The sequence below is a fragment of the Perognathus longimembris genome, chromosome 11 (assembly GCF_023159225.1).
Source record: "Perognathus longimembris pacificus isolate PPM17 chromosome 11, ASM2315922v1, whole genome shotgun sequence".
Taxonomy (NCBI): domain Eukaryota; kingdom Metazoa; phylum Chordata; class Mammalia; order Rodentia; family Heteromyidae; genus Perognathus; species Perognathus longimembris.
Window position 1 is genome coordinate 41,539,172 of NC_063171.1, and position 26,629 is coordinate 41,565,800.

General features: G+C 44.0%; 1 protein-coding gene and 1 non-coding gene across 2 annotated transcripts; one reads left to right on the top strand and one right to left on the bottom strand.

Moving 5' to 3' along the window:
* Window positions 1-14,502: 14,502 nt before the first annotated feature.
* Window positions 14,503-14,574, bottom strand: Trnam-cau. Its single transcript has one exon. It is a non-coding gene; the product is annotated as a tRNA-Met (tRNA).
* A 208-nt stretch (window positions 14,575-14,782) lies between these two features.
* On the top strand, window positions 14,783-25,915 carry Ilf2 (interleukin enhancer binding factor 2). The gene is made up of 14 exons (XM_048357189.1): window positions 14,783-14,881; window positions 15,521-15,580; window positions 15,859-15,901; window positions 16,554-16,658; window positions 18,630-18,707; window positions 19,002-19,104; window positions 20,726-20,791; window positions 21,758-21,874; window positions 22,562-22,640; window positions 23,243-23,330; window positions 24,960-25,021; window positions 25,095-25,209; window positions 25,403-25,493; window positions 25,644-25,915. Exons 1-14 carry the CDS (start codon window positions 14,877-14,879, stop codon window positions 25,802-25,804), a joined length of 1,173 nt encoding a protein of 390 aa, XP_048213146.1. The 5' UTR covers window positions 14,783-14,876; the 3' UTR covers window positions 25,805-25,915.
* Window positions 25,916-26,629: the final 714 nt, after the last annotated feature.

A 26,629-nucleotide genomic window follows, 5' to 3' on the forward strand; every position in this document is an offset into this window, starting at 1 on the left:
TATCAGGGAGATCATGCCCCTTTGTTTTCTGTGTTCTAGGCTTGTCTCACTCAACATTATTTGTTCGAGTTCCGACCATTTCCCTGCAAATAACAATATTTCACCATTCCTAATCGCTATGTAGTATTCCATTGTGTATAAGTACCATATTTTTTGGATCCATTCGTCTGTGGAGGGGCATCTGGGTTGTTTCCATATTTTAGCTATTGTGAATTGTGCCGCGATAAACATGGTAGTACAAATGCCTTTTTGATATCTTGGATTTTGCTGTTTAGGATAGATGCCTAGGAGTGGTATGGCTGGGTCATAGGGTAGGTCTATATTGAGCTTTTTGAGAAACCTCCATACTGTTCTCCAAAGTGGTTGTACTAATTTGCACTCCCACCAACAATGGAGAAGGGTTCCTCTTTCCCCACAGCCCCTCCAGCATTTGTTGTTTCCTGAGTTCAGAGTATAGGCCATTCTAACTGGGGTGAGGTGGTATCTCAGGGTTGTTTTTATTTGCATTTCCTTTACTAGCAGGGATGTTGAGCATTTCCTCATATGTTTCTTTGCCATTTTTATATCTTCTCTTGTGAAGTCTCTCTTTAGCTCTTTTGCCCATTTCCTAATAGGTTTATTGGGCTTGGAGGGGCTTAGTTTTTTGAGTTCTCTGTAGATGACCGATATCAGGCCTTTGTCTGTTGCTGTGCTGGTAAATATCCTTTCCCATATCGTTGGCTGTCTTTCTATTTTGGTGGCTATGTCCTTAGCTGTGCAGAAACTTTTTAATTTGTGGTAGTCCCATTTGTCGAGTCTTTTTCCTATTTGTTGTGCCCCTGGGACTCTATTCAGGAAGTTCCTTCCTGTGCCTATAAGTTCTAGTGTCTTTCCTACTCTGTCCTTCAGTAGTTTCAAGGATTCAGGTCTGATATTGAGGTCCTTGATCCATTTTGAGTTGATCTTGGTGCATGGTGATAGGCTTGGGTCTACTTTGAGTTTTCTGCATATGGCTGCCCAGTTCTCCCAGCACCAGTAGTTGAAGAGGCTATGTTTATTCCATTGTATGTCTTTAGCTCCTTTGTCGAATATCAGTTGGCTGTAAGAGTGCGGTTTTATTTCTGGGTCTTCAGTTCTAATCCATTGGTCTTCCGATCTGTTTTTATACCAATACCATGCTGTTTTTGTTATGATGGCCTTGTAGTAGATCTTGAAGTCAGGTATTGTGATACCTCCTGCATTGCTTTTTTTGCCTAGAATTGTTTTGGCTATTCTAGGTTTTTTGCTGTTCCATATGAATTTATGGATTGCTTTCTCTATTTCAGTGAAGAATGTGGCTGGGATTTTGATAGGTATTGCATTGAATTTGTATAACAATTTGGGCAATATGGCCATTTTCACTATATTGATTCTGCCTACCCATGAGCATGGGAGGTCTTTCCATCTCCTTGTGTCTTCTTTGATTTCCCTTATTAGATTTTTGTAGTTTTCATTGAATAGGTCCGTCACGTCCTTGGTTAAGTTGATCCCTAGGTACTTTATTCTTTTTTTGGCTACTGTAAATGGAATTGTTTCCATAATTTCCTTTTCTGTTTGTCTATTGCTGGTGTACAGAAAAGCTGCTGACTTTTGTGGGTTGATTTTGTATCCTGCTACTTTGCCAAATTGGTTTATTAGGTGTAGGAGTTTGGGTACTGAGGTTTTTGGGTCCTTCAGATACAAGATCATGTCGTCTGCGAATAGGGATAACTTGATTTCTTCCTTGCCGATGTGGATCCCTTTGATGTCCTCCTCTTGCCTTATTGCTATGGCTAGGGATTCCAGCACTATGTTGAACAATATATTTTAATTAATTGCTTATACTTAAAAATCAGCAGATAGAAGCCAAGTGCCAGTGATTCATACTTGCACTAGCTACTCAGGAGACTGAGATCTCGGGATCAAGGTTTGAAGCCAGTCCAGGCAAGAAACTCTATGAGATTCTTGTCACTAATTAACCACCAAAAAAAAAAAAAAAAGAAAAAGCTGAAGTGAAGCTGTAGCTCAAGTGGTAGTCTCTGCTTTGAGTGAAAGCTAAAGGACAGCCCCAGTATCTGCACAAAAGAAAAAAACCAGCAGATAGAATATGAATATTTGGGTCTCTGACTTTTCTTAAACTATTGGAAGAGCTGGCAATATATATCCTGCATCTTTTCCTAAATAAAAACCTAGTGATTGTTTTTCCTCTATTTTATTTACTTATTTTTCCTGGTTCTGGTACTTGAACCTAGGGCAACCATGTGCTACCATGCTCTACCACAGAGTTCCAATCTTAGATAGATGAAACATCTTTTTTTTTTTTTTTTTTAAGTCCTGGTGTTTGAACTCAAGGACTGAGCACTCTCCTGGCTTCTTTTTGCTCAAGGCTAGCACTCTACCACTTGAGCCACAGCGCCACTTCTGGCCTTTTCTGTTTATGTGGTACTGAGGAATTGGACCCAGGGCTTCATGCATGCTAGGCAAGCACTCTACCGCTAAGCCACATTCCCAGCCCGAAATATCTTTTTTGTTTGTTTTTTATTTGTTTTGTTTTTGTTGCCAGTCCTAGGGCATGGACTCAGGGCCTGAGCACTGTCCTTGGCTTCTTTTTACTCAAGGCTAGCACTCTACCTCTTGAGCCACAGTACTACTTCCAGCTTTTTCCTATATATGTAGTGCCGAGGAATTGAACCCAGGGCTTCATGTATACAAGGCGAGCACTTTACCACTAGGCCATATTCCCAGCTTTTTTCTTTTTTCTTTTTTCTTTTTTTTTTAAACTTAATTTTATTGTCAAGGTGATGTACAGAAGAGTTACAGTTACATAATAAGGTAGTGAGTACATTTCCTATTATACTTGTTACACCCTCCCTCATTTTTCTCTCACCTTCCCTCCCTCCCAGCTTGCTAGTTGGACAGTTCCTTTCCAACATTTTTTTTTTTTTTTTGCCAGTCCTGGGGTTTGAACTCAGGGCCTCAGCACTGTCCCTGGCTTCTTTTTGCTCACGACTAGCACTCTGCCACTTGAGCCACAGTGCCACTTCTGGCCATTTTCTGTATATGTGGTACTAGGGAATTGAACCCAGGGCTTCATGTATACAAGGCAAGCACTCTACCACTAGACCATATCCCCAGCCCCCCAACATATTGTTTCATGAGTATCGCTATCGAATTGGTTTTCCCTTTACCAAAACATCTTTTTAAAAATAAAAATAAAAGCAAAAACTAAAACCGGGCTGGGAATGTGGCCTAGTGGTAGAGTGCTCCCCTCTTATGCATGAAGCCCTGGGTTCAATTGCTCAGCACCACATATGTAGAAAACTGCCAGAAGTGGCACTGTGGATCAAGTGGCAGAGTGCTAGCCTTGAGCAAAAAGAAGCCAGGGACAGTGCCCAGGCCTTGAGTTCAAGCCCCAGGACCTGCATACACACACACACACACACACACACACACACACACACACAAACACACACACCAAACCAACCCACCAAATAAATAAAGTCCTATTCAGACAAACAAAAACTAAGAATAGGAGTACTAAATTCTCAAGCAGAAGTAGCATAACTCTGTATGAAATGTTAGAAATACTAAAAAGATGAATATTAAAATAATAAAGTGACTAATGTATATGACTAATGAACATTAGTATTTTGTGGAATTTCAAGAATGTAGAGTACAATAGAAGGGCTGAGTTTGATCAGGGTATATTGTTGAAGGGGGAATGAAGAATTTGAAGTAAACCCCATTTTCAGGCAGCCCCCGTTTCGTTGTCTGAGCAAACCCAGGGCAAGCTTATTAGGGCCCAGCCGGTCAAGAACTCTAACCGCCTGGGAATGCTTAACTCTAACCGCCCTTAGAATGCCTCGAACCCTGAGCCAATCAGATTTGTACCCGTAATCTTGCTTGCTTAAACACCTGATTGCTGTAACTTTGTCTTTTTCCTTTATAAGCTCTGTGTAATCGCAGCTCGAGGCTGGCTCCTAACCTCCGCTGTGTCGGTGGGTAGGACGAGGCCCGCTTGAATAAAGCCTTGCCTTGCTTTTGCATTTCGAAATGTCTGAGTCTCGGTGGCCTTCTTGGTGGTCGTTTTGCGACTTGGCATAACATTTGGGGGCTTGTCCGGGATAGCCCCAGAGACCCCCCCCCCCGCAGACCCCAGACTTCGAAGGTAAGGAAATAGCCCGATTCATTTGTCTTGTTCTGTATGTGTCTGTTTGTCTGTTTTGCTTTTGCTTATTTCTTGAAGGGGTTGTTGAAGAGGACGCGCTTACTCGGCAATCCTGGGGAGACTGGGGGACGCCCCAGACTCTCCACCCTTGAAGGGGGACCCCTGGAACCCCGCCTTCAACTTGGGTCCACTCCTTCTGTACCCTTGCAGGAGGTTGTGGGCCAACTTGGGAAATTTCCATCTTCAACTCGTAGCTTTTCTTGTTCGTAGGCCTGTGTGTTTTCTTCCTTTTGTATTATAATTGTTTTGTTTTGTTGTAGCCTTTTGGAGTGAACATCTGATCAGAGCTATGGGTAACGTTATATCATGGGAACCTCCATCTAGCCCCCTAGACTTGATCCTAGCTCACTGGAGGGAGGTTGAGGAGATAGCTCAGAACCAGAGTGTGGCCCTTAAGAAGGAAAAGTGGATCACCCTGTTACTCTGGGGGACCCCCACCCAGCCTTCTTAAGCAGAAAATTATTTGGTATGCTAAAATGTTTACTAAGACTATCAAGCCCTGGAAAATGAGGCTGGATAATGCTAAAATCATTTGTTAAAGGTTTTGTCTTAAAATTTGGGTGTTGCAGGAGTAAGATTGAATACCTCTTGCCACTGGAAAATGTACGGCCAATGCTTATTTTGCATGCTTTAAGATCTTTTGAATATGTATGTTGTGTGTGTGTGCATGTGTGAGTGTGAACATGTTCAAGACTGCAGTATGATGCAAAACTAAGTTTAAGTTTAAATTCAAATGGTCATCAAGTTTGGGCATTACCAAATGCTTTAGAGGATTATTGCATTGTTTTAAAAACGAAGTAGAGTTAAAAAAGGATTTCTCAGGGTTCTTTAATTAGCAGTCAAAAAAAAAAGTGGGTATCTTAATAAATTAAGACTTGATTTAGGGGCTGGGGATATCGCCTAGTGGCAAGAGTGCCTGCCTCGGATACACGAGGCCCTAGGTTCGATTCCCCAGCACCACATATACAGAAAACGGCCAGAAGCGGTGCTGTGGCTCAAGTGGCAGAGTGCTAGCCTTGAGCGGGAAGAAGCCAGGGACAGTGCTCAGGCCCTGAGTCCAAGGCCCAGGACTGGCCAAAAAAAAAAAAAAAAAAAAAAGACTTGATTTAACAAAGGGCAAGCTGGTGTGAACTCATTAAGCCCTATGGAGTCAGGATGGAGCCAATAGAAGGCTTTCTTTTGTCTCTTTTGTTTTCAGGTAAACTTTGGAAACCTGGTGGTAAAAATGAATGATTTAACTGGACTAAATGGTTAAAAAGTTTATTTATCTGATGTGATTCGATTCCTATGCTATTTTTGTAATTTGGATTTTAAAGGATATATATTAAACTAATGGGGATAGAAGTAAACGCTCATTAACTCTATGTATATAGGAAGAAGTGGTAAAATGGGCCAATGTTTCTCACTAACTTATTGGAAAGCTGAATGGATAAGTATTTCTAATTCTGTAATTGTAATTCTTGCATTAAGAAAAAAATTGTCATTTGAGTTCAAAGGTCTTCATGCCATGCTGTATCTGGGACTGAAGAAAAAAAAAAAAGAGGCTCTTTTGAAACAAGCAGCCCAGAGGCAAAGGGCGGCACCTGGTTTCAGAATGCCTGTAAGCTTCAGAGATTTTCCAATGCAGATAAAAGCTAAAGTGTTGTATTAGTGTTAAAGCAGAGGTTAGTTAAAAGGCTTTGGAAATCAAGAATACATTTATAAGAAATTTGAAAATAAAATTGTCCTAAATGATTATTGTAAAGTGAGAAAAGGAGAATTGTGGCTGTCGAGGTGAGGTGCCAGACTTTGAAGTCAGGCCCCACCACGTGAACCCCATTTTAAAATCGAACCCTGAGCCAATCAGATTTGTACCTGTGTTCTAATCTTGCTTGCACAGCTGATTGTTGTAACCTTGTTCTTTGCCTTTATAAGCCCTGTGTAATCACAGCTCGAGGCTCCCTCCTAACCTCCGCTGTGTCGGTGGGTAGGACGAGGCCCGAGTTGGCAGCTGGTTAAATAAAGCCTTGCCTTGCTTTTGCATTTCGGAGTGTCTGAATCTCGGTGGTCTTCTTGGGGGTGGTCTTGCGACTTGGCACAACATTTGGGGGCTCGTCCGGGATAGCCCCAGAGACCCCGAGATCCCAGACTCCGAAGGTAAGAAAACAGCGCTGTTCATTTGTCTTGTCCTGTAATTTGTCTGTTTGTCTGTTTTGCTTTTTGCTTATACTTGTAGGGCGCAAGTCAGTTTGGTTTTTGGCCGGAACTGACCAGGAGGGCCTCCTAAACGAGACTCAACCCGCCCACCTTGTACTTGGGTCTGCTCCTTCTGCACCCTTGCAGGAGGTTGTGGGCCAACTCGGGTCCACTCCTTCTTGCAGGAGGTTGTGGGCCAACTCAGGTCCATTCCTTCTGCACCCTTGTAGGAGGTTGTGGGCCAGCTTGGGAGATCTCCAACTCATAGCTTTTCTTAGGCCTGTGTGTTTTCCTCCTTTTGTATTACATCTGATCAGAGCTATGGATAACGTTCTATCTTGAGGACCTCCATCTAGCCCCCTAGACTTGATCCTAGCTCACTGGAGGGAGGTTAAGGAGATAGCTCATTTTTGTGTGTTTCTTTCTTGCACTGTGCCTGACTGACAAACGGATGATGGGGAACGTTCCTTCCACTCCCCTGGACTTGACTTTAGCTCATTGGAAAGATGTACAGGCGATGGTTCACAATCAGAGTGTGAGTGTCCACAAAAAGAACTCTGGGGGAACCCCCACCCAGCCTTCTTAAGCAGAAAATTGTTTGGTGCCCTAAAATGTTTTACTAAGACTAAAAATGTTTTACTAAAACTATCAAGCCCTGGAAAAATGAGGCTGGAGAATGCTAAAATCATTTGTTAAAGGTTTTTGCCTTAAAATGTACGGCCGATGCTTATTCAGCGCGCTTTAAGATCTTTTGAAAATGTATGTGTGTGTGCATGTGTGAGTGTGAACATGTTCAAGACTGCAGTATGATGCAAAACTAAGTTTAAATTCAAAGGTCTTCATGCCATGCAGTAACTGGGACTGAAGAAAAAAAAAAAAAAGAGGCTCTTTTGAAACAAGCAGCCCGTAAGCAAAGGGTGGCACCTGGTTTCAGAATGCCTGTGAGCTTCAGTTTTTCCGATGCAGATAAGAGCTAAAGTGTTGTGTTAGTGTTAAAAAGGCTTTGGAAATCAAGAATACATTTCTAGATAAGAAATTTGGAAGTAAAATTGTCCTAAATAATTATTGCAAAGTGAGAAAAGGAGAATTATGGCAGCTCGTTACCAAAATGTTTAATTGCCATTCCAGCTTCTTTGTAGGTTTTTTTGTACCAGTTTCCAGCAGGCCCACAGAGAAGCACAGGTGATTCCTATAAGTTTGTCAAGATCTAATACTGACCCTTAATAAGTTCCAGGTAAGAGAGCATGCTTAAAAACTACTTCTGTGTGGACCACCTTGTTGCTTTTAATTGGAGTAAAGTGGCCTCTTGTAAGACTCATTGATCTGAAATCTGCGGTTCGAAGCCAGCCCGGGCAGAGAAAGGTTCCTGAGAGAGACTTGTCTCTAATCAGCCAGCAGAGTGCTGGGAACGGAGTTGTGTAGAGCTCAAAGTGGTAGGGTGCTAGTCTTGAGCTGGAGAGCTGAGGAGAGCTGGAGAGCACTCAGGCCCTGAGTCCAAGTTGAATGAAAAGTCACTCCTCCTGGGACAAAAGTGATGGAGCATCCAGAGGCAGTAAGCCACTGCTTGGATGGCAGAGATGGTGTCAGATCCTAGAGTCACTACTGTTGGCCTTTCAAAAGTTAAAGCCGGGGGGCTGGGGATATGGCCTAGTGGCGAGAGAGCGTGCCTCATATACATGAGGCCCTGGATTCGATTCCCCAGCACCACATATACAGAAAACGGCCAGAAGTGGCGCTGTGGCTCAAGTGGCACAATGCTAGCTTTGAGCAAAAAGGAAGCCAGGGACAGTGCTCAGGCCCTGAGTCCAAGGCCCAGGACTGGCCAAAAAAAAAAAAAAAGTTAATCAAAGCCGGGAAGTCCTAGAAGAATAGTTCGTAAGCATGCCTTTCTAATGCCCATGTCTGTCTACTGGGCAGGAACTTGCCAGTCATCTGTGATAGTGGGTAGTAAGGGTAAGGGTCAAATGAGAGGATAGTTTAAAATCCCAACCCCCGCATCTACTCAAAGCCCTGACTGGCAGTGAGAATTTTAAGCTGATACATCTGTTCAGGAAAGAAAGCTCGTAGACCTGAGATTGTGTCCTTGGCCTGCAAAGGTAATGTAGGCATTTTTTTTAGGTCATCAGAGATCAGTTCCCCAACCAGTCAGGAAAAAGCTTTTACAAACTAGAATGTTAAAAGGCTACACTGTGGGGCTGGGGATATAGCCTAGTGGCAAGAGTGCCTGCCTCGGATACACGAGGCCCTAGGTTCGATTCCCCAGCACCACATATACAGAAAACTGCCAGAAGCGGCGCTGTGGCTCAAGTGGCAGAGTGTTAGCCTTGAGCGGGAAGAAGCCAGGGACAGTGCTCAGGCCCTGAGTCCAAGGCCCAGGACTGGCCAAAAAAAAAAAAGGCTACACTGTGGTAGCCCAAAAAGAAGTCTGTATAGTTGAAAGTTAAAATGTTGAATGTAATTTCCAGTTTGGAGTAAAGCTCCTAATGGACATCTGATCCTGCAGCCCCTTGGTAAAGTAGACTAAGGTTAAGGTTCCTGGCTAGGTAAGGTCAACGCCCCTGAGTCAGCCTGAAGAAGTTATAGAAGATGGATGATCTTCACCCATCAGCCTCCCCTTTTAGGACCAAGGGACCAGAGTTGTTTTTGGGAAGATGAGGCAGGATAAACTAGAGGCATGGAAAACAGAGGTAACAGTATACAGAGACTGCACTTGTAACAAATGGTTACAGGCCAAGTTGCCTATGTTGGTTTAAAAAAAAATCCTAGCCTTATTGGAAATATCTGATTTAAACTTATTGCCCTGGCAAAATGACCTAAGGGCCATTGATTGCCTAAAGCTGTCTTGACTTTCAGTGATGTGCCAGCCTGCAAAAGCTAGTGTGCTTAAGAAGGAATCAGGAAAATACTAGGAAATTTGACTAAAGTTAGGCTTTAGGTTAACTTAGGTTAAGCTTCTCTAACCAGTCTATGGAGAAAGTTGCAGGTAACCCAGAAGGTGTGACATTCTACTGGAACCACTGGGAGCCACTGCTGCCTGACACCACCATGGCTCCTGCCCATTGCATTTGAGGGAGGATCAGGGAGAGTCAACAGTCATCTGGAAGAATCTACATCTTCAGATCAGACTCTTATCATACGCAGCTGGTTTCTGCTGGAAAGTGCTTTGAATCTGCTAACTAGCTCTATTAAGAAAATTGGATATTGTGGGGGCTGGGAATATGGCCTAGTGGCAAGAGTGCTTGCCTTATATACATGAAGCTCTGGGTTCAATTCCCCAGCACCACATATATAGAAAATGGCCAGAAGTGGCGCTGTGGCTCAAATGGCAGAGTGCTAGCCTTGAGCAAAAAGAAGCCAGGGACAGTGGTCAGGCCCTGAGTCCAAGCTCAGGACTGGCCAAAAAAAAAAAAAGAAAAGAAAAGAAAATTGGATATTGTAAGAAATTTTCAAGCAGACTGGCCTGCTGCTAAATTCAAAGCATGTATGACAGGCTGGAGAGTCACTTCCAGGCAATGCTTGGGGTGGGAGGTGTTCCAAGTGTATTGGAGTGTGTCCAGATGGATTAGGGGGTGACCTCAGAGAAGAGAGAGAGGTAACTGCCATCAGGTGTGCCAGGTACCAAGGTAACTGGACAGATGGTGTGAGGAAGTAGAAGATGGTGTGTGTGGGGATATGTTAAATTTTATAAGACACAGATTATAAAACTGTATAAGGAAAGACTTTAGAGAGAAAACAAAAATGTTTCCTTTAGATTAAAAGGTTTTGGCATGTTAAAAGTGAGAAAGACAATCCCTAGAAAGTGAGTATGTAACAGATGGTATCAGTATGTCTTAAAATTAGAGCATATGAGTAAAGTTGGTATGTAATCAAATTGGCTATAATATAAATAGGGTCAGAATTGGGACTTCGGTGTAAAACTATGTCTGTACCTGCATCTGCAGGGCTAAGGGACTTGGGTGATATCATCTAAATGTTATTCCTAACTTGTAATCACATTTGTTATGAGCTTTTATCGCCCCCTCAGAGCCCTATAGCAAGTCCACCAAGAGATCTGGCTCAAGCTAAAGGCCCTTTATGAGACTGGATCTCCTCCTGAGCCACACCCGCTACCATGAGTAAAGCGCCACCACAACTTATGGTATTGCGGGCACAATACCAATCTATCCCTACCAGTTCTCAGTCAGAATCAAACTAATAAGCAAGGAGAACCACGATTGGTTCTCGAGTTACCTATCAGAAGGGGGGAATGAAGGGGGAATGAAGAATTTGAAGTAAACCCCATTTTCAGGCAGCCCCCATTTCGTTGTCTGAGCAAACCCAGGGCAAGCTTATTAGGGCCCAGCCGGTCAAGAACTCTAAGCGCCTGGGAATGCTTAACTCTGACCACCCCTAGAATGCCTCGAACCCTGAGCCAATCAGATTTGTACCCGTAATCTTGCTTGCTTAAACACCTGATTGCTGTAACTTTGTCTTTTTCCTTTATAAGCTCTGTGTAATCGCAGCTCAAGGCTGGCTCCTAACCTCCGCTGTGTTGGTGGGTAGGACGAGGCCCGGGTCGCGGCCCTGCTTGAATAAAGTCTTGCCTTGCTTTTGCATTTCGGAATGTCTGAGTCTCGGTGGCCTTCTTGGTGGTCGTTTCGCGACTTGGCATAACAATTGTATGCATTTATGGAAATGTCAGAAAATCTCCCCTTGTACAATTAATCTATTACTCATAAAAATTCTAAAAGAGACCTAGGATGTAGCTCAGTGGCAAAGCGCTTGCCTAGCAAGTGCAACATCCTGGGTTCAATCCCCAGTGCCAAAAAAGAAAAGACAAAACAAGAATTCTAAAAGAAAAAGATGTAGAGAACTTAAAATTTGTACACATATGCACCTTTGCCTACCCAAGAGAAGTGAATGCATCTGGCCACAGGAAACTACAAAGAGTATTCAAACTAACTTTATTTAAAAATGGCCCTAACTGGAAAACCCTAATGTGTATGCCTGTGCTTCAGCAAGTTGTATGTCCTGAGTTCCTCAAAAGGAAAATGAATAAACAGTGATATATTTACATAATGGACATTGTAAATGACAAATTGTTGGTGAGTGCCAAAACAAGGAAGAATCTCAAAATGGACAAGTGAAAGAACATCCAGTTGGATGCTGGTGGCTCACACCTGTAATCCTAGCTACTCAGGAGGCTGAGATCTGAGGATTCTGGTTCAAAGCCAGCCCATGCAGGAAAGTCTGTGAGACTCCAATTTACCACCAAAAAGCCAGAAGTGGAGCTATGGCTCAAATGGTAGTGCTAGCCTTGAACAAAACAAAACAAAACAAAACTCAGAAGTGATTAGACCCTGAATTCTGAGTTCAGCAGAAAAAGAGAGAGAAAGAATATCCACTATGAATCTCTAAGTAGGGCAAAGGAATATGAGAAGTGTGCATGTGCATGTACTAGAGCTTGAGCTCAGGGCTTAAATGCTCTCTTTTTAGCTTTTTGTCATTTGTTGGACTTAGACTCAGGGACTTTCTGTCTTGTGGAGATAAGAGTCTTAAGGACTTTTCTGCCCAGGCTGGCTTTGAACCATGCTCCACAGCTCTCAGTCTTTTGAGTACCTAGGATTACAGGTTGGCTCATGACCGACATGAGTCTTATTTTATTTTATTTTGGCCAGTCCTGGGGCTTGGACTCAGGGCCTGAGCACTGTCCCTGGCTTCTTATTGCTCAAGGCTAGCACTCTGCCACTTGAGCCACAGCGCCCCTCCTGGCCATTTTCTGTATATGTGGTACTGGGGAATCGAACCCAGGGCCTCATGTATACGAGGCAAGCACTCTTGCCACTAGGCCATATCCCCAGCCCCGGGCATGAGTCTTTTTTGTTGTTGTTGTTGTTGTTGTTCATCTTGGGGCTTGAACTCAGGGCCTGGGTGCTGTCCCTGAGCTTCTTTTGGTCAAGGCTACCACTGTACCATTTGAGCCACAGCATCCCTTCTAGCCTTTTCTGTTTATGTGGTAGTGAGGAATTGAACCTAGGGCTTCATGCATGCTAGGCAAGCACTCTACTAAGCCACATTCCCAGCCCCAGAGTCAAGTATTTTAATCTGGGTAGTGATTAAGTGTAAATTACACTTAACACCTATGCATTCTTCATTAGCAAGTTATGCAAAATACAGTATGAGCAATACAGTATGAGCTGGTGGCTCACTCCTGTAATTCTAACTACTCAGGAGGCTGAGACCTGAAGATCACTATTCAAGGCCAGCCTGAGTAGGGAAGTTCATGAAGTTCTTTTTTTTTGGCCAGTCCTGGGGACTGAGCACCGTCCCTGGCTTCTTTTTGCTCAAGGATAGCACTCTGCCACCTGAGTCACAGCGCCCTCCTGGCCATTTTCTGTATGTGTGGTGCTGGGGAATCGAACCCAGGGCCTCATGTATTTGAGGGCCTCATGTATTTGAGGCAGGCACTCTTGCCACTAGGCCATATCCCCAGCTCAAGTTCATGAAGTTCTTATCTCCAATTAACCACCAGAAAATTGGAAGTGGCACTATGGCTCAAAGTGGTAGAGCACTATCTTTGGATGAAAGAGCTCAGCGGCAGTGCCCAGGCCCTGAATTCAATCAAGCCCCATGGCTGACAAAAAAAGAAAATAATAATAATCAAAATAATAATAAATAAATGCAGATACAGTTTATCCCATTTTATTACTTTGGCAACACTTGGCTGTTGAAGGTGTAAAGATGAGATGACACAGTTTGTAGCCAGAGGAAAGAAGATAATTGGAGGGCAATGGCAAGGAGCACAGGTGGAGCACTCTCCCTCTCCCTCTCCCTCCCTCTCCCTCTCCCCCCCCCTCTCCCTTTCCCTGTCCCTCCTCCCTCTCCTTCTCTCTTTTGCTTGACTGGCTTTTTTTCTCGGATTTAATTGGAGCTAAGAGTCTCCTGGACTTCCTGCTTGGGTTGGCTTAGGAATCTCAGCCTGCTAAGTAGCTAGGACTACAGGCCACCCGTGCCTGCTTCCCTGGGACTCTCATGTTGGGTTTTCTCTCTCCTTTTCCCCCTCTCCTGCTTCTCCCCCTCTCTGTCCTACCCTTCCCCCTTACTTTGGTGCCAATTGGGCTGGGCTTTCTCCCTTCAAGGCTGGTCAAGGCTGGCGTTCTCCCACTTGAGCCTCACCCCCAGTCCGGCATTTTTGCTGGTTAGAGATGAGGTCTCATGGATGTGTCTGCCTGGGTTGGCTTCAGACCGTCTGTAATCCAGAGATCTGTCTCCCAGGTCCAATGGGATTACAGGCCGGAGCCCTGGGCACCCGGTTTTGCTGAGATTTCCCCAGTCTTCAAACTGTGCCTGCTGGTTTCTCACCACCCAGTGTTTTCGTGTCTTCTCAGCTGGTCCTGCTTCGGGCTGCAAGACCTGTAGCTTTCCGTGGTTAGGTGGCAAAGGCTGCTCCTAAAGCGATTAAAAAAAAATTTTTTTTTGGTTCTTTTCGGTATTGGGGTGTGAGCTCAAGGCTTGGAGTGGACCAGGAAGGTGCTCTACCGCTGGAGCCATGCCTCCATCCCAAGACTGCGCGCAGTAGTTGTAGGAGAGGGAGTTTCATGGGACATTCCTCAAACTCACCCCCTCCACCCTCCCTTCTCTCTTTCCCTTCTACCACATTCATACTCACCCGCCCCACTCCCGCTGACACCCTCAATAGCGCCTGTATTACTTTCCTGTATTTTTTTGTTTTGTTTTAGTATGTATTAATTGTACCAAGGGAGTTCACCATGGCATTTCAGATGTACTTACATTACATTTTTAACCCGAAAACTACTACTGTCTGTTTACCTGCCCCATCTCTCTACTTAACAACATGTTTCATTGAAATTCCTTACGTTATTTTCACATATTTTGGAATTAGTCACCATCCATTCTCTTTTTTCCTCCTCCCTCTCATCTCTCTAAGCAGTCCCGTAGATAGAATAATATTCCATGTACACGTTCATGCATAAACACATTTATGAATATGTATGTTCCTAAGGCTGCAGTTTTGAGGGATGGAAAAAAAGGGTCCCAGTATTCCCTGGGGAAAGGTGGGTTATTCACAATTAGCGTGAAACTAAAGGAAAAAGGTTCCCGCTTAGCAGAGGATGGTTTCGATCCATCGACCTCTGGGTTATGGGCCCAGCACGCTCCCGCTGCGCCACTCTGCTAGCTGCTTAGTAAACCTTTTGTGATTCCTATAGAAGGTACTCAGCACGTTTGAGGTTCTGACTTCCTAATCCGGCGCCATCTAGCAGCTGGTCGAACAATTGACGACGTCATTACGGTTAAACCCGCTGCTCAGCCGTTATTGGCCAGTTCCTGACACAGTAGGCGTTTTAATTGGTTCAAGGCGGGAGCCAATCGCGCCGGGTTTTGTTGGGACACGCCGGCAAGTCGCCTCTCCTGTAGTCTGGTCCTGCTAAGAAAGAGGCGGTTGGTACGGTCTCCATTGTTCAGGAGTGAGGGCGCCATGAGGTAAGGGGACTGAGGTGCGCCGGAGGGGTCTCCAAAAATCGAAAGCAATCTTAAGACCAAGGACCGAGTATCTGGCGCCTGGCCCCAAACCTGGCAACTTCTGGCCTGTAGTTGGGAGGCCGGCGCTGGCGGTGAACCGGCCTGGGACGAGTTGGGGCCCAGCCGTGAGGAGGCGGGGCGGGTTCGACTCCTGGGTCTGCGGAGTTGGGATGGGGGGGCATCCTGAGGAGCAACGTGTAAGACTGAGAAGGCCGGAACGTGGCGCATTCTTCCAGTGCCGACTGTCGGCGAGGTTAATGCCCCATAAAAGTTACACCACGTTAGTGAATGAATGGGAAGGAAGTTCCTTAGTCTCTGAGCGGTAGGATTGGTGTCTCTCAGGGGTATGGGTTACTTCTTGGTGTCCTCCGTCCGAATCCAGTCATTACCTGGTGAGTTTGCGATTCAATCCTGTATTAGGATGCCTTGGGGGAGGGGGGGGGGAGGATCTGGCACCGTTTGGAATGGGAAGTGTGAGTAGGGGCGTCCCCTCTTCAGTAGAGAAGTTAAGAGCAGGGGTGGCTAGCCAGCTTGAAATGTTATGGCCGGCATGGTGGCGAGCACTTTACTCAGGTCAAACTAAAATCTTTGCGTTTCTAGGGGTGACAGAGGCCGGGGTCGTGGCGGGCGCTTTGGTTCCCGAGGAGGCCCAGGAGGCGGGTGAGTGCTTCTTTTTCTTTTTGTCTTTTTTGCATCGTGTACTGGTTAGTTTCAGTCATCTAAGAACATTTGAGTGGACTGTGCTATTTAATTTCTGAAAGCCAGATATGGCTTAGAAACATTCATTTATCTGCTCCCCTGCTAAATTAGACTCCACTTTGTTCATCAAGTAGAATAGTCTTTCATTCTGGAGACAGACGTGTTTCCAAAGTTGCTGGTGCATTGTATACAGCTCACTTGATGTCTGGTGAATGATTTTTGACTTTTCCATATTTCAGGTTCAGGCCCTTTGTCCCACATATCCCATTTGATTTCTATTTGGTGAGTACCTTGGATTAGTGTGTATGAACACACTGGCCACTGTTTATCTAGTGACCTCGAAATGGAGCCCAGCACCTCCTTGTCAAGCCAAAGGGTAGTTAGAGTTGGAAAAGGGATTTGCAAATGGAATTAGGGTTTACTTTTTTTTGGTTGTTTTTGTTGTCTAATCTTTGTGCTGAGGATTGAATGAGTGCCTTGAACATGCTAAGCAAGTGCTCTACTTCTAAGGTACACTTCCAGCTCCTAATTTTAGTTTTATCTTTAACATATATGGTATACACATTGGGGTTTGGTGAGTACACACACATGCATGCACGGATGCATCTGATCAAATTTAAGCGTTCTTTGTCTACCCACCTCCCATAGAGTTATTGTGAATGAACTGTTGCTTTATATGTAAAAGTAATGTAGGCAGGGTAAAGGACATAAATCTTTGGCTACATGATTGTAATCTTTGTTCTGGACAATTAGTTGGTTACCTTTTAATGTAAAGTTAGTGAGAGCTTAAATTATGACTCTTCTAGCATGTATCTTTTTTGAACATCTTAAGGTGTCAAGTACTCTAGAGTTTTCTATTTTAAATTTTCTTCAGTTGTAGCAGGAAAAAAAAACCTCCTATATTACTTTTGCTAAATTAGTATTTTTTATTTAGTGTGAAATGGCCTTCCCTCGGGTGAAGCCAGCACCTGATGAAAGTTCCTTTAGTGAAGCCTTGCTGAAGAGGAATCAGGACCTTGCTCCCAATTCTGCTGAACAGGTATTTTCTTTTGGCTTCTGTCAGTGATTATGCTAAGAAAGTTTCTGGTTTTGTTTTGATGTTGGTCCTAGGGTTTGAACTCAGGGCCTGTGTGCTGTCCCTGAGCTTTTTTTTTTTGTGCAAGGCTAGCACACTACCACTTGAGTCAGATCCACTTCTGGCTGTTTTGGTAGAATAAGTTAAGATTCTCATGGACTTTACTGCCTAGCCTGGCTTCCAGCCATGATCCTTAGATCTCAGTCTCCTGAGTAACTAGGATTACAGGCATGAGCCACTGGCACCAGACTAGTTTTTTTTTTTTTTTTTTTTTTTTTTTTTTTTTTTTGCCAGTCCTGGGCCTTGGACTCAGGGCCTGAGCACTGTCCCTGGCTTCTTCCCGCTCAAGGCTAGCACTCTGCCACTTGAGCCACAGTGCCGCTTCTGGCCGTTTTCTGTATATGTGGTGCTGGGGAATCGAACCTAGGGCCTCGTGTATCCGAGGCAGGCACTCTTGCCACTAGGCTATATCCCCAGCCCCACCAGACTAGTTTTTATTTTTGGTAGGTACTGATTTGAACTCAGGGGCCTTGAGCTTACTAGTTAGGTGCTATAACAGTAAGCCTTGTCTCCAGATCACTAAGAAAGTAAAATGTGAATATTAATGAAGTTACTGATGATTACCAGACTAGGGTTGTAGTTCTAGAATGTATGAGGCTTTGGCTTTGATCCCCAGTAAGAATGTTGTCAGATTTTTAAATTTTATTTTATTAATTAATTAATTTTTTGGCCAGCACTGGGGCTTAAACTCAGGGCCTGAGCACTGTCCCTGTCTGCTTTTTGCTTTTTGCTCAAGGCCAGTACTCTACCAGCTGAGCCACGGCGCCCCTTCTATTTTTTTCTGTTTATGTGGTACTGAGGAATCAAACCTAGGGCATCATGCCTGCTAGGCAAGCACTCTACTGCTAAGCCACATTCCCAGCCCTGTTGTCAGATCTTAGGGCTTCATGTATATGAGGCAAGCACTCTACCACTATGCTACATTCCCAGCCCAGATTATTTTATTTTTTATGTTTGTATTTTATTGATTGATTGATTGATTACCAGTCCTGGGGCTTAAACTCAGGGCCTGAGCACTGTCCCTGGCTTTGCTCAAGGCTAGCACTGTGCCACTTGAGCCACAGCGCCACGTCTGGCTTTTTCTATATATGTGGTGCTGAGGAATTGAACCCAGGGCTTCATGTATACGAGGCGAGCACTTTACCACTAGGCCATATTCTCAGTCTTTATTTTTATTTTTATTTTTTGCCCAGGGCCTGGGCACTATCCCCGAGCTTCTTTTGCTCAAGACTACCACTTGAGCCACAGCACTGCTTCTGTTTTTTTCTGTTTATGTGATACTGAGGAATCAAACCTAGGGCATCATGCATGCTAGGCAAGCACTCTACTGCTAAGCCGCATTCTCAGCCCTGTTGTCAGATATTAAACTCTACTCCACTGTTTGTTTTCTTTCTTATAGGTGGAGATAGAGATGGAGATGAATATATGAACAGATCATGCATTTTTGTGTGTTTTTATTTTTTTGGTACCTGTCCTGGGGCTTCAACTCACGCCAAGGGTTCTGTCCTTGAGCTTTTTTTTGTTCAGGATTAGTGCTCTATCATTTGATCCATAGATGCACTTCTAGCTTTTGGTGCTTAATTGGAGATGAGTCTCACAAACTTTCTTGCCTAGGCTAACTTCAAACCATGATCCTAAGATCTCAGCCTCCTGAGTAATAGGATTGCAGGCATGAACCACTGGCACCTGGTTCATGAATTCGTATTTTTGGAGAGGAATCTAGTCCTGCTGTCAAATAGTTGTTTTTGGTATATTCATGACCAGCAGTGTTGAAGTGTTACCAAGCCCTAAATTAGTATAAGAAAAGATTAGGGGAAAATAAACTCTTGAGAAGCTACATTTAATTTTTTGTCTTTGCTTCATGACTTTTTTCAGGCCTCTATCCTTTCTTTGGTGACAAAAATAAACAATGTGATCGACAATCTGATTGTAGCTCCAGGGACATTTGAAGTGGTGAGTTCTTTGATGATACAGTATCAAGGGCATCCTTGATAATGTAGAAGTTTCCGTAGTCCCTGTTAGCTTTTCAGTTATCTTTTATTGGAATCTAAGCCTAAAATGGGAAAGTACAGTGAAATTCTGTAATCCCTTTGGGGAACTGGTCTTGGGAACGAAATCACTGTTAGGTAGTTATGATAGGCATTTGCTTCATTATTGCTACTTCCAAATCTACTGAGTAGTTAGTTAAAAGTAAATTATTTACTTTTATTCTAAATCTTTTCCTGAAATGAATCCTGTTTCCAACAGCAAATTGAAGAAGTCCGACAGGTAGGATCATATAAAAAGGGAACGATGACTACAGGACACAATGTGGCTGACTTAGTGGTGATACTGAAGATTCTGCCAACATGTGAGTTTTCCTTCCTCCATCCTTCTATCCCGTTTCCCCTTCCCCCCACCTCACCCCAGGGCTTTGTGCATGTTAGGCAGGCACTCTACCACTCCCCAGCCTGTCTTTCTGACCACAGAATGGACACTATAATTGGGTTTGAGGTCTAAGAAACTTATATAGCCCAGACTTTTTGTGAAAAGGCATGTTTGAAAGATGATATGTTGAAGTGATAAGGAACACAAAGTGTGCTTTAAAGAATGTATGGCTGGGGCTGGGAATATGGCCTAGTGGCAAGAGTGCTTGCCTCATATACATGAAGCCCTGGGTTTAATTCCTCAGCACCATATATATAGAAAAGACCAGAAGTGGCGCTGTGGCTCAAGTGGCAGAGTGCTAGCTTTGAGCAAAAAGAAGCCAGGGACAGTGCTCAGGCCCTGATTTCAAGCCCCAGGACTGGCCAAAAAAACGAATGTATGGCTGGTACTATAGTGGGGTTGTATTTCTCAACTGGAGGTGGCTTTGCTTTCCACAGGATATTTGGCAGTGTTGAGATATCTTTGGTTGTCATAACTAGGGGGTGCTACTGGCATCAAAAGGTCATAGAAGCCGTGTGCTGGTGGCTCATGCCTGTAACAGCTACTGAGATCTGAGGATCACAGTTCCAAGCCAGCCTGGGCAGAAAGGTCTCAGTGAAACTCTTATCTCCAATTAACCACTTAAAAAACCCAGAAATGGCACTGTGGCTCAAAGTGGTAGAGTGTAGGCCTAGAGCAAAATTGTTCAGGGACAGCACCCAGGCCCTGAATTCAAGGCCCATGACTACCCCCTTCTCCCCCACCAAAAGAATGACAGAAGTCAAGGGATGGCTTGGTGTTGGTGGCTCATACCTGTAATGCTAGCTGAGGAGGCTGAGAATCTTGGATTGAAGTAAGCCTAGGCAGGAAAATTCTTGAGATTTTTATCTCCAATTTACCATCAAAAAAGTTGGAAATGGAGCTGTGGCTCAAGTGGTAGTAGACTTCTAGCCTTGAGTGGAAAAAAAATCAAGGGACAGCACTCAGGTTTAAGTACCATCAGAAATGCTGTAAATATTCTACAATATGCAAGATACTTCCCATCTCTAAAGAATTATCCATAGGGCTGGGGATATGGCCTAGTGGCAAGAGTGCTTGCCTCGTATACATGAGGCCCTGGGTTCAATTCCCCAGCACCACATATACAGAAAACGGCCAGAAGTGGCTCAAGTGGCAGAGTGCTAGCCTTGAGCAAAAAGAAGCCAGGGACAGTGCTCAGGCCCTGAGTCCAAGCCCCAGGACTGGCCCCCCCCCAAAAAAAAAATCCAGACCCCAATTGCATGTGACTGACTTGAAATGTTAGGGTCTGGGTATATAGTTCAAGTGGTAGACTTTGTCCTAGTAGGTGCAAAGGCCCTGAATTCAATCCTGCTAACTGCAAACAAAGAAAAAGAACACATAATAGGAGGTATTTCTGTCCAGGAGTTAGCTTTTCCTTGTAATTTATTCTATTATACGCCTTTACTTCAGCCTTAAACATGTGATAGAAATGAGCATTTAGTTCAGAGATACATAGAAGCCTTCATAAATGGGTGGTTATAACCTTCTCTGTCTTCTCTATCTAGTGGAAGCTGTTGCTGCCCTGGGAAACAAAGTTGTGGAAAGCCTACGAGCACAAGATCCTTCTGAAGGTTTGTGTTGATTGTTTACTATCAGCGTCAGTGGAAGTGAGGTTGTATAAGTAGTTTAGCTAGATTGAAGAGTAAATGCAGAGGGTTTTCTTTTGTTCTTTTGTTTTTTGCCAGACCTGGGGCGTGGAATCAGGGCCTGAACACTGTCCCTGGCTTCTTTTTGCTCAAGGCTAGCACTCTACCACTTGAGCCACAGTGCCACTTCCAGCTTTTTCTGTTTATGTGGTGCTGAGGAATTGAACCCCGGGTTTCAGGCATGCAAGGCAAGCACTCTACCGCTAAGCCATATTCCAAACCCAAATGCAGAGTTTTTGTAGAGGCTTCAAGTGGTCCGACTGACTTGGTTTGCTTTTTCTTTTCTTTTTTTTGGTCAGTCATGATTTTTTGAACTCAGGGCCTGGGTACTATCCCTGAGTGCTTGTGCTCAAGGCTAGTGCTCTACCACTTTGAGCCACAGCTTCACTTCTGGTGGTTAATTGGCAATAAAGAGTCATGGACTTTCCTGCTTGGGTTGGCTTCAAACCACAATCCTCAGATCTCAGCCTCCTGAGTATCTAGGATTACAGACTTGAGCCACTAGCACCCAGTGACTTGGTTTCCTTTGTAAAGTTCTGTACTCTAAGTCCTCATTGCAGTTCTTATGATTCTGGGTGTCAAACCCAGGGCCTCACACATGCTGAGCAAGCACTCTTAACACTCACGCATGCTGGGCAAGCACTCAGCTAAATTACCAGCTCTCGTTTTTAAAAGCCCATCATGAAAGAAAATAAAACCAAAACCCACTTGTAAGATAGGTGTAGTGTCATTTACTTGTAATCTTAGCTCTTGGGGGGCAGGAAGAGCACTAAGCTACATATCTAGTGAGACTTTGCTTCAGGAAAAATAACCTGTTTTTCCCTACCCTCACTATTAAACTGGTCATTTAATGAAAATGTGAGGTAAAAGCTGGTTATTTTCTTGTTTCAGTTTTGACCATGCTGACCAATGAAACTGGCTTTGAAATCAGTTCTTCTGATGCTACGGTGAAAATTCTTATAACAACAGTGCCACCCAATCTCCGAAAACTGGACCCAGAACTCCATTGTGAGTTTTTTTCCCACTGCTTAGAAGTACAAGGGAAATCTAAAACAGTATTGTTGCTGTTACATTTAGCTGTTTGCCGTTCCACATGAAATTTTTTTGGAAATTTTAAGTATTTAAATACTTAATACTTTGCTCTTTCCCTGTAATTTAGAAAATTTACCAGTTTCCTAGTGAATTTTTCTTTTCTTTCTTTCTTCCTTTTTTTTTTTTTTTTTTTTGTGCCGGTACGGGGGCTTGAACTTGGGGCCTTGTGCTCCCGCTTGGATTCTTCATTCTACCACTTGAGTCACACCTCCAGTACGGCATTTTGGCAGTTATGTGGAAATAGCCTCCTGGACTTTTCTGCTTGGGCTGGCTTCAAACCTTGGTCCTCAGATCTCAGCCTCCTGAGTAGCTAGGATTATAGGCGTGAGCCACCAGTGCCCTGCCCTGAGATTTTCAAAGATAGTATGACCAAGAAAATGGTTGGACTGCAGAAATATTTTAGAGGGGATTTTGTAGGTCTTTGGAAAAGATAAATGGATCTTGCATGCTTTTATATTTGTTTTGGAGGAGGAATCGTAAATTTTGGACCATTTTTAGAAGAATTGCTCCTAGCCTACTCTCTTCCTGAGTTTTTGGACTGTGGCGTTGAATTGCTTTCTTAATAGGAATGTTTTATTTTGGCCTGTCATACTTGTCTTCTAGTGGATATCAAGGTGTTGCAGAGTGCCTTAGCAGCCATCAGACATGCCCGCTGGTTTGAGGAAAATGCTTCTCAGTCCACGTGAGTCTCTCCCTGATCACTGGTATTAAGAAAATCTTTCTGAGCCTTGGCACTGGTGGCTCATGCCTGCAATCCTAGCTGCTTAGGAGGCTGAGACCTGTAGGATCAAGGTTCAGAGTTAGCCTGAGCAGAAGTCTGAGACTCCATCTCCAATTAACTAGCAAAATGCTGGACTAGAGGCATGGCTCAAGTGGTACAGCAACAGCTGTGGGTGATAAAGCTGAGCAAGAACCTGTGGCCCTGAGTTTAAGCCCTGGTACTGGCACAAAAAAAAACAAAAACCTTTCTGACTGGGTGTGGTTGTACATGCTTGTAATTCTAGGACTCTAGAGGTCGAAGCAGAAGGATCTCATAGAGTCCATCCTGGGCTACATAGTGTGTTCCAGGACAAACAGACCCTGTATCATAGAACAACAAAAAAGATAACCTTTGTAACTGAAATGAATTGCAGGATGCACCCATACTTCCTCTGAAAGAACTGTTTTGGCTGTGATTCACATTCAGATTGAAAGAGAATGTGTAATTCTGTAGTTTCAACTCTACCTCAGTGTAGAAATACCTGATCTTATTACTTTTTGTTCTTTTGTGTCTCTTTTATTCAGAGTTAAAGTTCTCATCAGACTGCTGAAGGACTTAAGGATTCGTTTTCCTGGTTTTGAACCCCTCACACCCTGGATCCTTGACCTACTTGTAAGTAAAGAACAACTGGAGTTCCTCTCCCCCTGTTGACAGTAATTCCTCTGAAACCTACCTCAACTGGAGAAGCTTAAAAGCAATTCTGGCCATGCATTGGTGATAACATGCCTATAATCCTAGTACTCTCATGTAGGGGCATCTCTCAAGTTTGAGGCCAGACTGGGCTACACAGGAAGACCCTGTCTCAAAAATCCAGCAAATAGGGGCTGGGAATATGGCCTAGTGGTAAAGTGCTCGCCTCATATACATGAAGCCTTGGGTTCAATTCCTCAGCACAACATATATAGTTAAAAGCCAGAAGTGGTGCTGTGGCTCAAGTAGAGTGCTAGCCTTGAGCAAAAAGAAGCCATGGACAGTGCTCAGGCCCTGAGTCCACGCCCCAGGACTGGCAACAAAAACAAAACAAAACAAAACAAAATCCAGCAAATAAAAAAAAACCTAGGGCCAGATGCTGGTGGCCCAGGCATGTAGTCCTGTTTCCTCAGAAGTCTGTGATCTGAGAATCATTTTTCTAAGTCAGCTGGAGCAGTAAAGACAGACTCTTACTCTTCATTTAGCCAGCAAAAAGCTGAAGGTAGAGAAGTGGCTCAAGTGGTAAAGCCTTGAATGGAAAATCCTAGGCAGTATCTAGGCCCTGAGTGAAACTCCTGCCCTGCCCCAGTACCAACCCAGAAAAAGAACTTGGAAGCTGTTGCATAGTCATATACACCCATAGTATCAGCACTTGGGAGGCAAAAAGCAGGTGGCTTTTTTTGGGAGGTAGGGGGGATACTGGTCTTGGGGCTTAAACTCAGGACCTTGATGCTGTACCTGAGCTTTTGTGCTCACAACTAGCCCTTTATCACTCAAGTCACAGCTCCACTTCTGGCTTTTTTGGTAATTTAGTGAAGTTGAGTCTCATAGGCTGGCATCCATCTGCAATCCTCAGATCTCAGACTTCTGGGTGGCATGAGCTGCTGTTACAGCAGCTTGACAATTTTGAAGCCAGCTTATACTACACAGAGTAAGATTCTGAGTCAGAAAAACATAAACAACAATTCAAGGCCAGCCTGAGCTATACAGCAAGACTCTGTCTCAATTCCCTCCCTCCCCAAGAAAAAAGGCAATTTTTTGTTTTTTTTTGGCCAGTCCTGGGTCTTGAACTCAGGGCTTGAGCACTGTCCCTGAGCTTCTTTTGTTCAAGGCTAGCACTCTGCCACTTGAGCCACAGCGCCACTTCTGGCTTTTTCTGTTTATGTAGTACCAAGGAATCGAGCTCAGGGCTTCATGCATGCTGGGTGGTCACTCTTACCACTGGGCCACATTCCCTGCCCCCAAAAAAGGCAATTTGGTAGACCAGTTACCCAATAAAAGGTTCAGTGATTACTTCAGTAGGAGTTTGTTATATGGATAGTTGAGTTGTAGTACCTAGTGTTTTCATTGCTGCTGTTAACTTTTTTACTGTGATACTGGAGAACAGTATCACATGATGACTGACTGAACAGCGCTTTCAGGATTCTTAGCGAATTATGGAAATTTTGGCTAGGCCTTAATGGCTGGTTTTCCTAAAGGATTAAGTTTGGTTTGTTTGAAGATACAATTGCCATTTTGGTTGCGTACCTACTAGAATTAATTCTTTTCCAGGGACACTATGCCGTGATGAATAACCCCACCAGGCAGCCTTTGGCCCTAAATGTGGCATACAGGTACAGCCGGTTTTTTTAGATTTGGATGATAAGCTGTTTTGTGCATTTTCTAAGCCCCTCTCTGTGTTTTCAGGCGTTGCTTACAGATTCTGGCTGCAGGACTATTCCTGCCAGGTTCAGTGGGTATCACTGACCCCTGTGAGAGTGGCAACTTCAGAGTACACACAGTCATGACTCTGGAACAGCAGGTATTATGACAGCTCTGACCACTCTCAGATACTCTTCTTCAAAGGGGAATGTCGTCTTAAGGGGGTTAGAAATGTGGGGATTCTGAAGTACTTAAGGTCCTGAAATTCGAAGTGGTCTTCTCAGTTTTCACACTTAGTCAAATAAAACACTTTGATTTCTCTTCTCCCAATTTATCATCATTCTGCTCTTTAGGACATGGTCTGCTATACGGCTCAGACTCTGGTTCGAATCCTCTCACACGGTGGTTTTAGGAAGATCCTTGGCCAGGAGGGTGATGCCAGCTGTGAGTACTTGTTGTGGGGTGGATCAGGGGATTCTTGGGGTACTATGGTCTACAGGTAGCTGCTTACTCCTTAAGCATGGTAGTATTTTCACTGTGCAGATTATGGCTTGTGTGTTGGGCTGTTTGACATTACCTGCTTTCACCTCCTAGATCTTGCTTCTGAAATATCTACTTGGGATGGAGTGATAGTAACACCTTCAGAAAAGGCTTATGAGAAGCCACCAGAGAAGAAAGAAGGTGAGGAAGAGGAGGAAAATACAGAAGAGCCACCTCAAGGAGAGGAAGAGGAAAGCATGGAGACTCAGGAGTGACCTTCCCTTCATACTCTTCTAATTCAAGAAGACTGGAGCCTAACCTGCTACTGGGCTTTATGTGGTGGCTTTTCTATGGGATAGGGAGAAGGCATGAAGGAAAATAAACTGTACAGAAAGATAGGTCATTCCTTTGTTTTGATACTGGCGTAGCAGCCAGAAGTCTCCCATTTATGACCCATGCCACTCATGATAATAAAGCAGGTTACCAACATTTCTTAATGCTCTAGAATCCTAATTCCCCAAAACCTCTCAACTAGTACTTTGTTGTTGAAATGTTGTGAACTGTTAAGTGGAATTTTTTTCTAAGAAAAACGATTAAAGTACTTCCTAGTAGGGCTCTTGGTTTTGTGGTTATTTTTTTCCCTTTCTGTAGTCTTGAGAATTATACTTAGTCCTTTACTATCTATATTAAGAACACAATCTCAGGGGCTGGGGATATGGCCTAGTGGCAAGAGTGCTTGCCTCCTATACAGGAGGCCCTGGGTTCGATTCCCCAGTACCATATACACAGAAAATGGCCAGAAGTGGCGCTGTGGCTCAAGTGGCAGAGTGCTAGCCTTGAGCAAGAAGAAGCCAGGGACAGTGCTCAGGCCCTGAGTCCAAGCCCCAGGACTGGCCAAAAAAAACCCCAAAAAACACAATCTCAGGCTATTTGAATTAAATACAGACTCCTGGCCTGAGGGATTTGGGAGACCATTTAACTTAATTACTGGTAGTTTTGAAATGTCTATGTAGAAGGCCAACAGATGCATCAATATGGAAGGCTAGAGGTGGGGGGTGGGTCACATTTTCCTATGGAAACTATGAATATTTGTTTTCCAT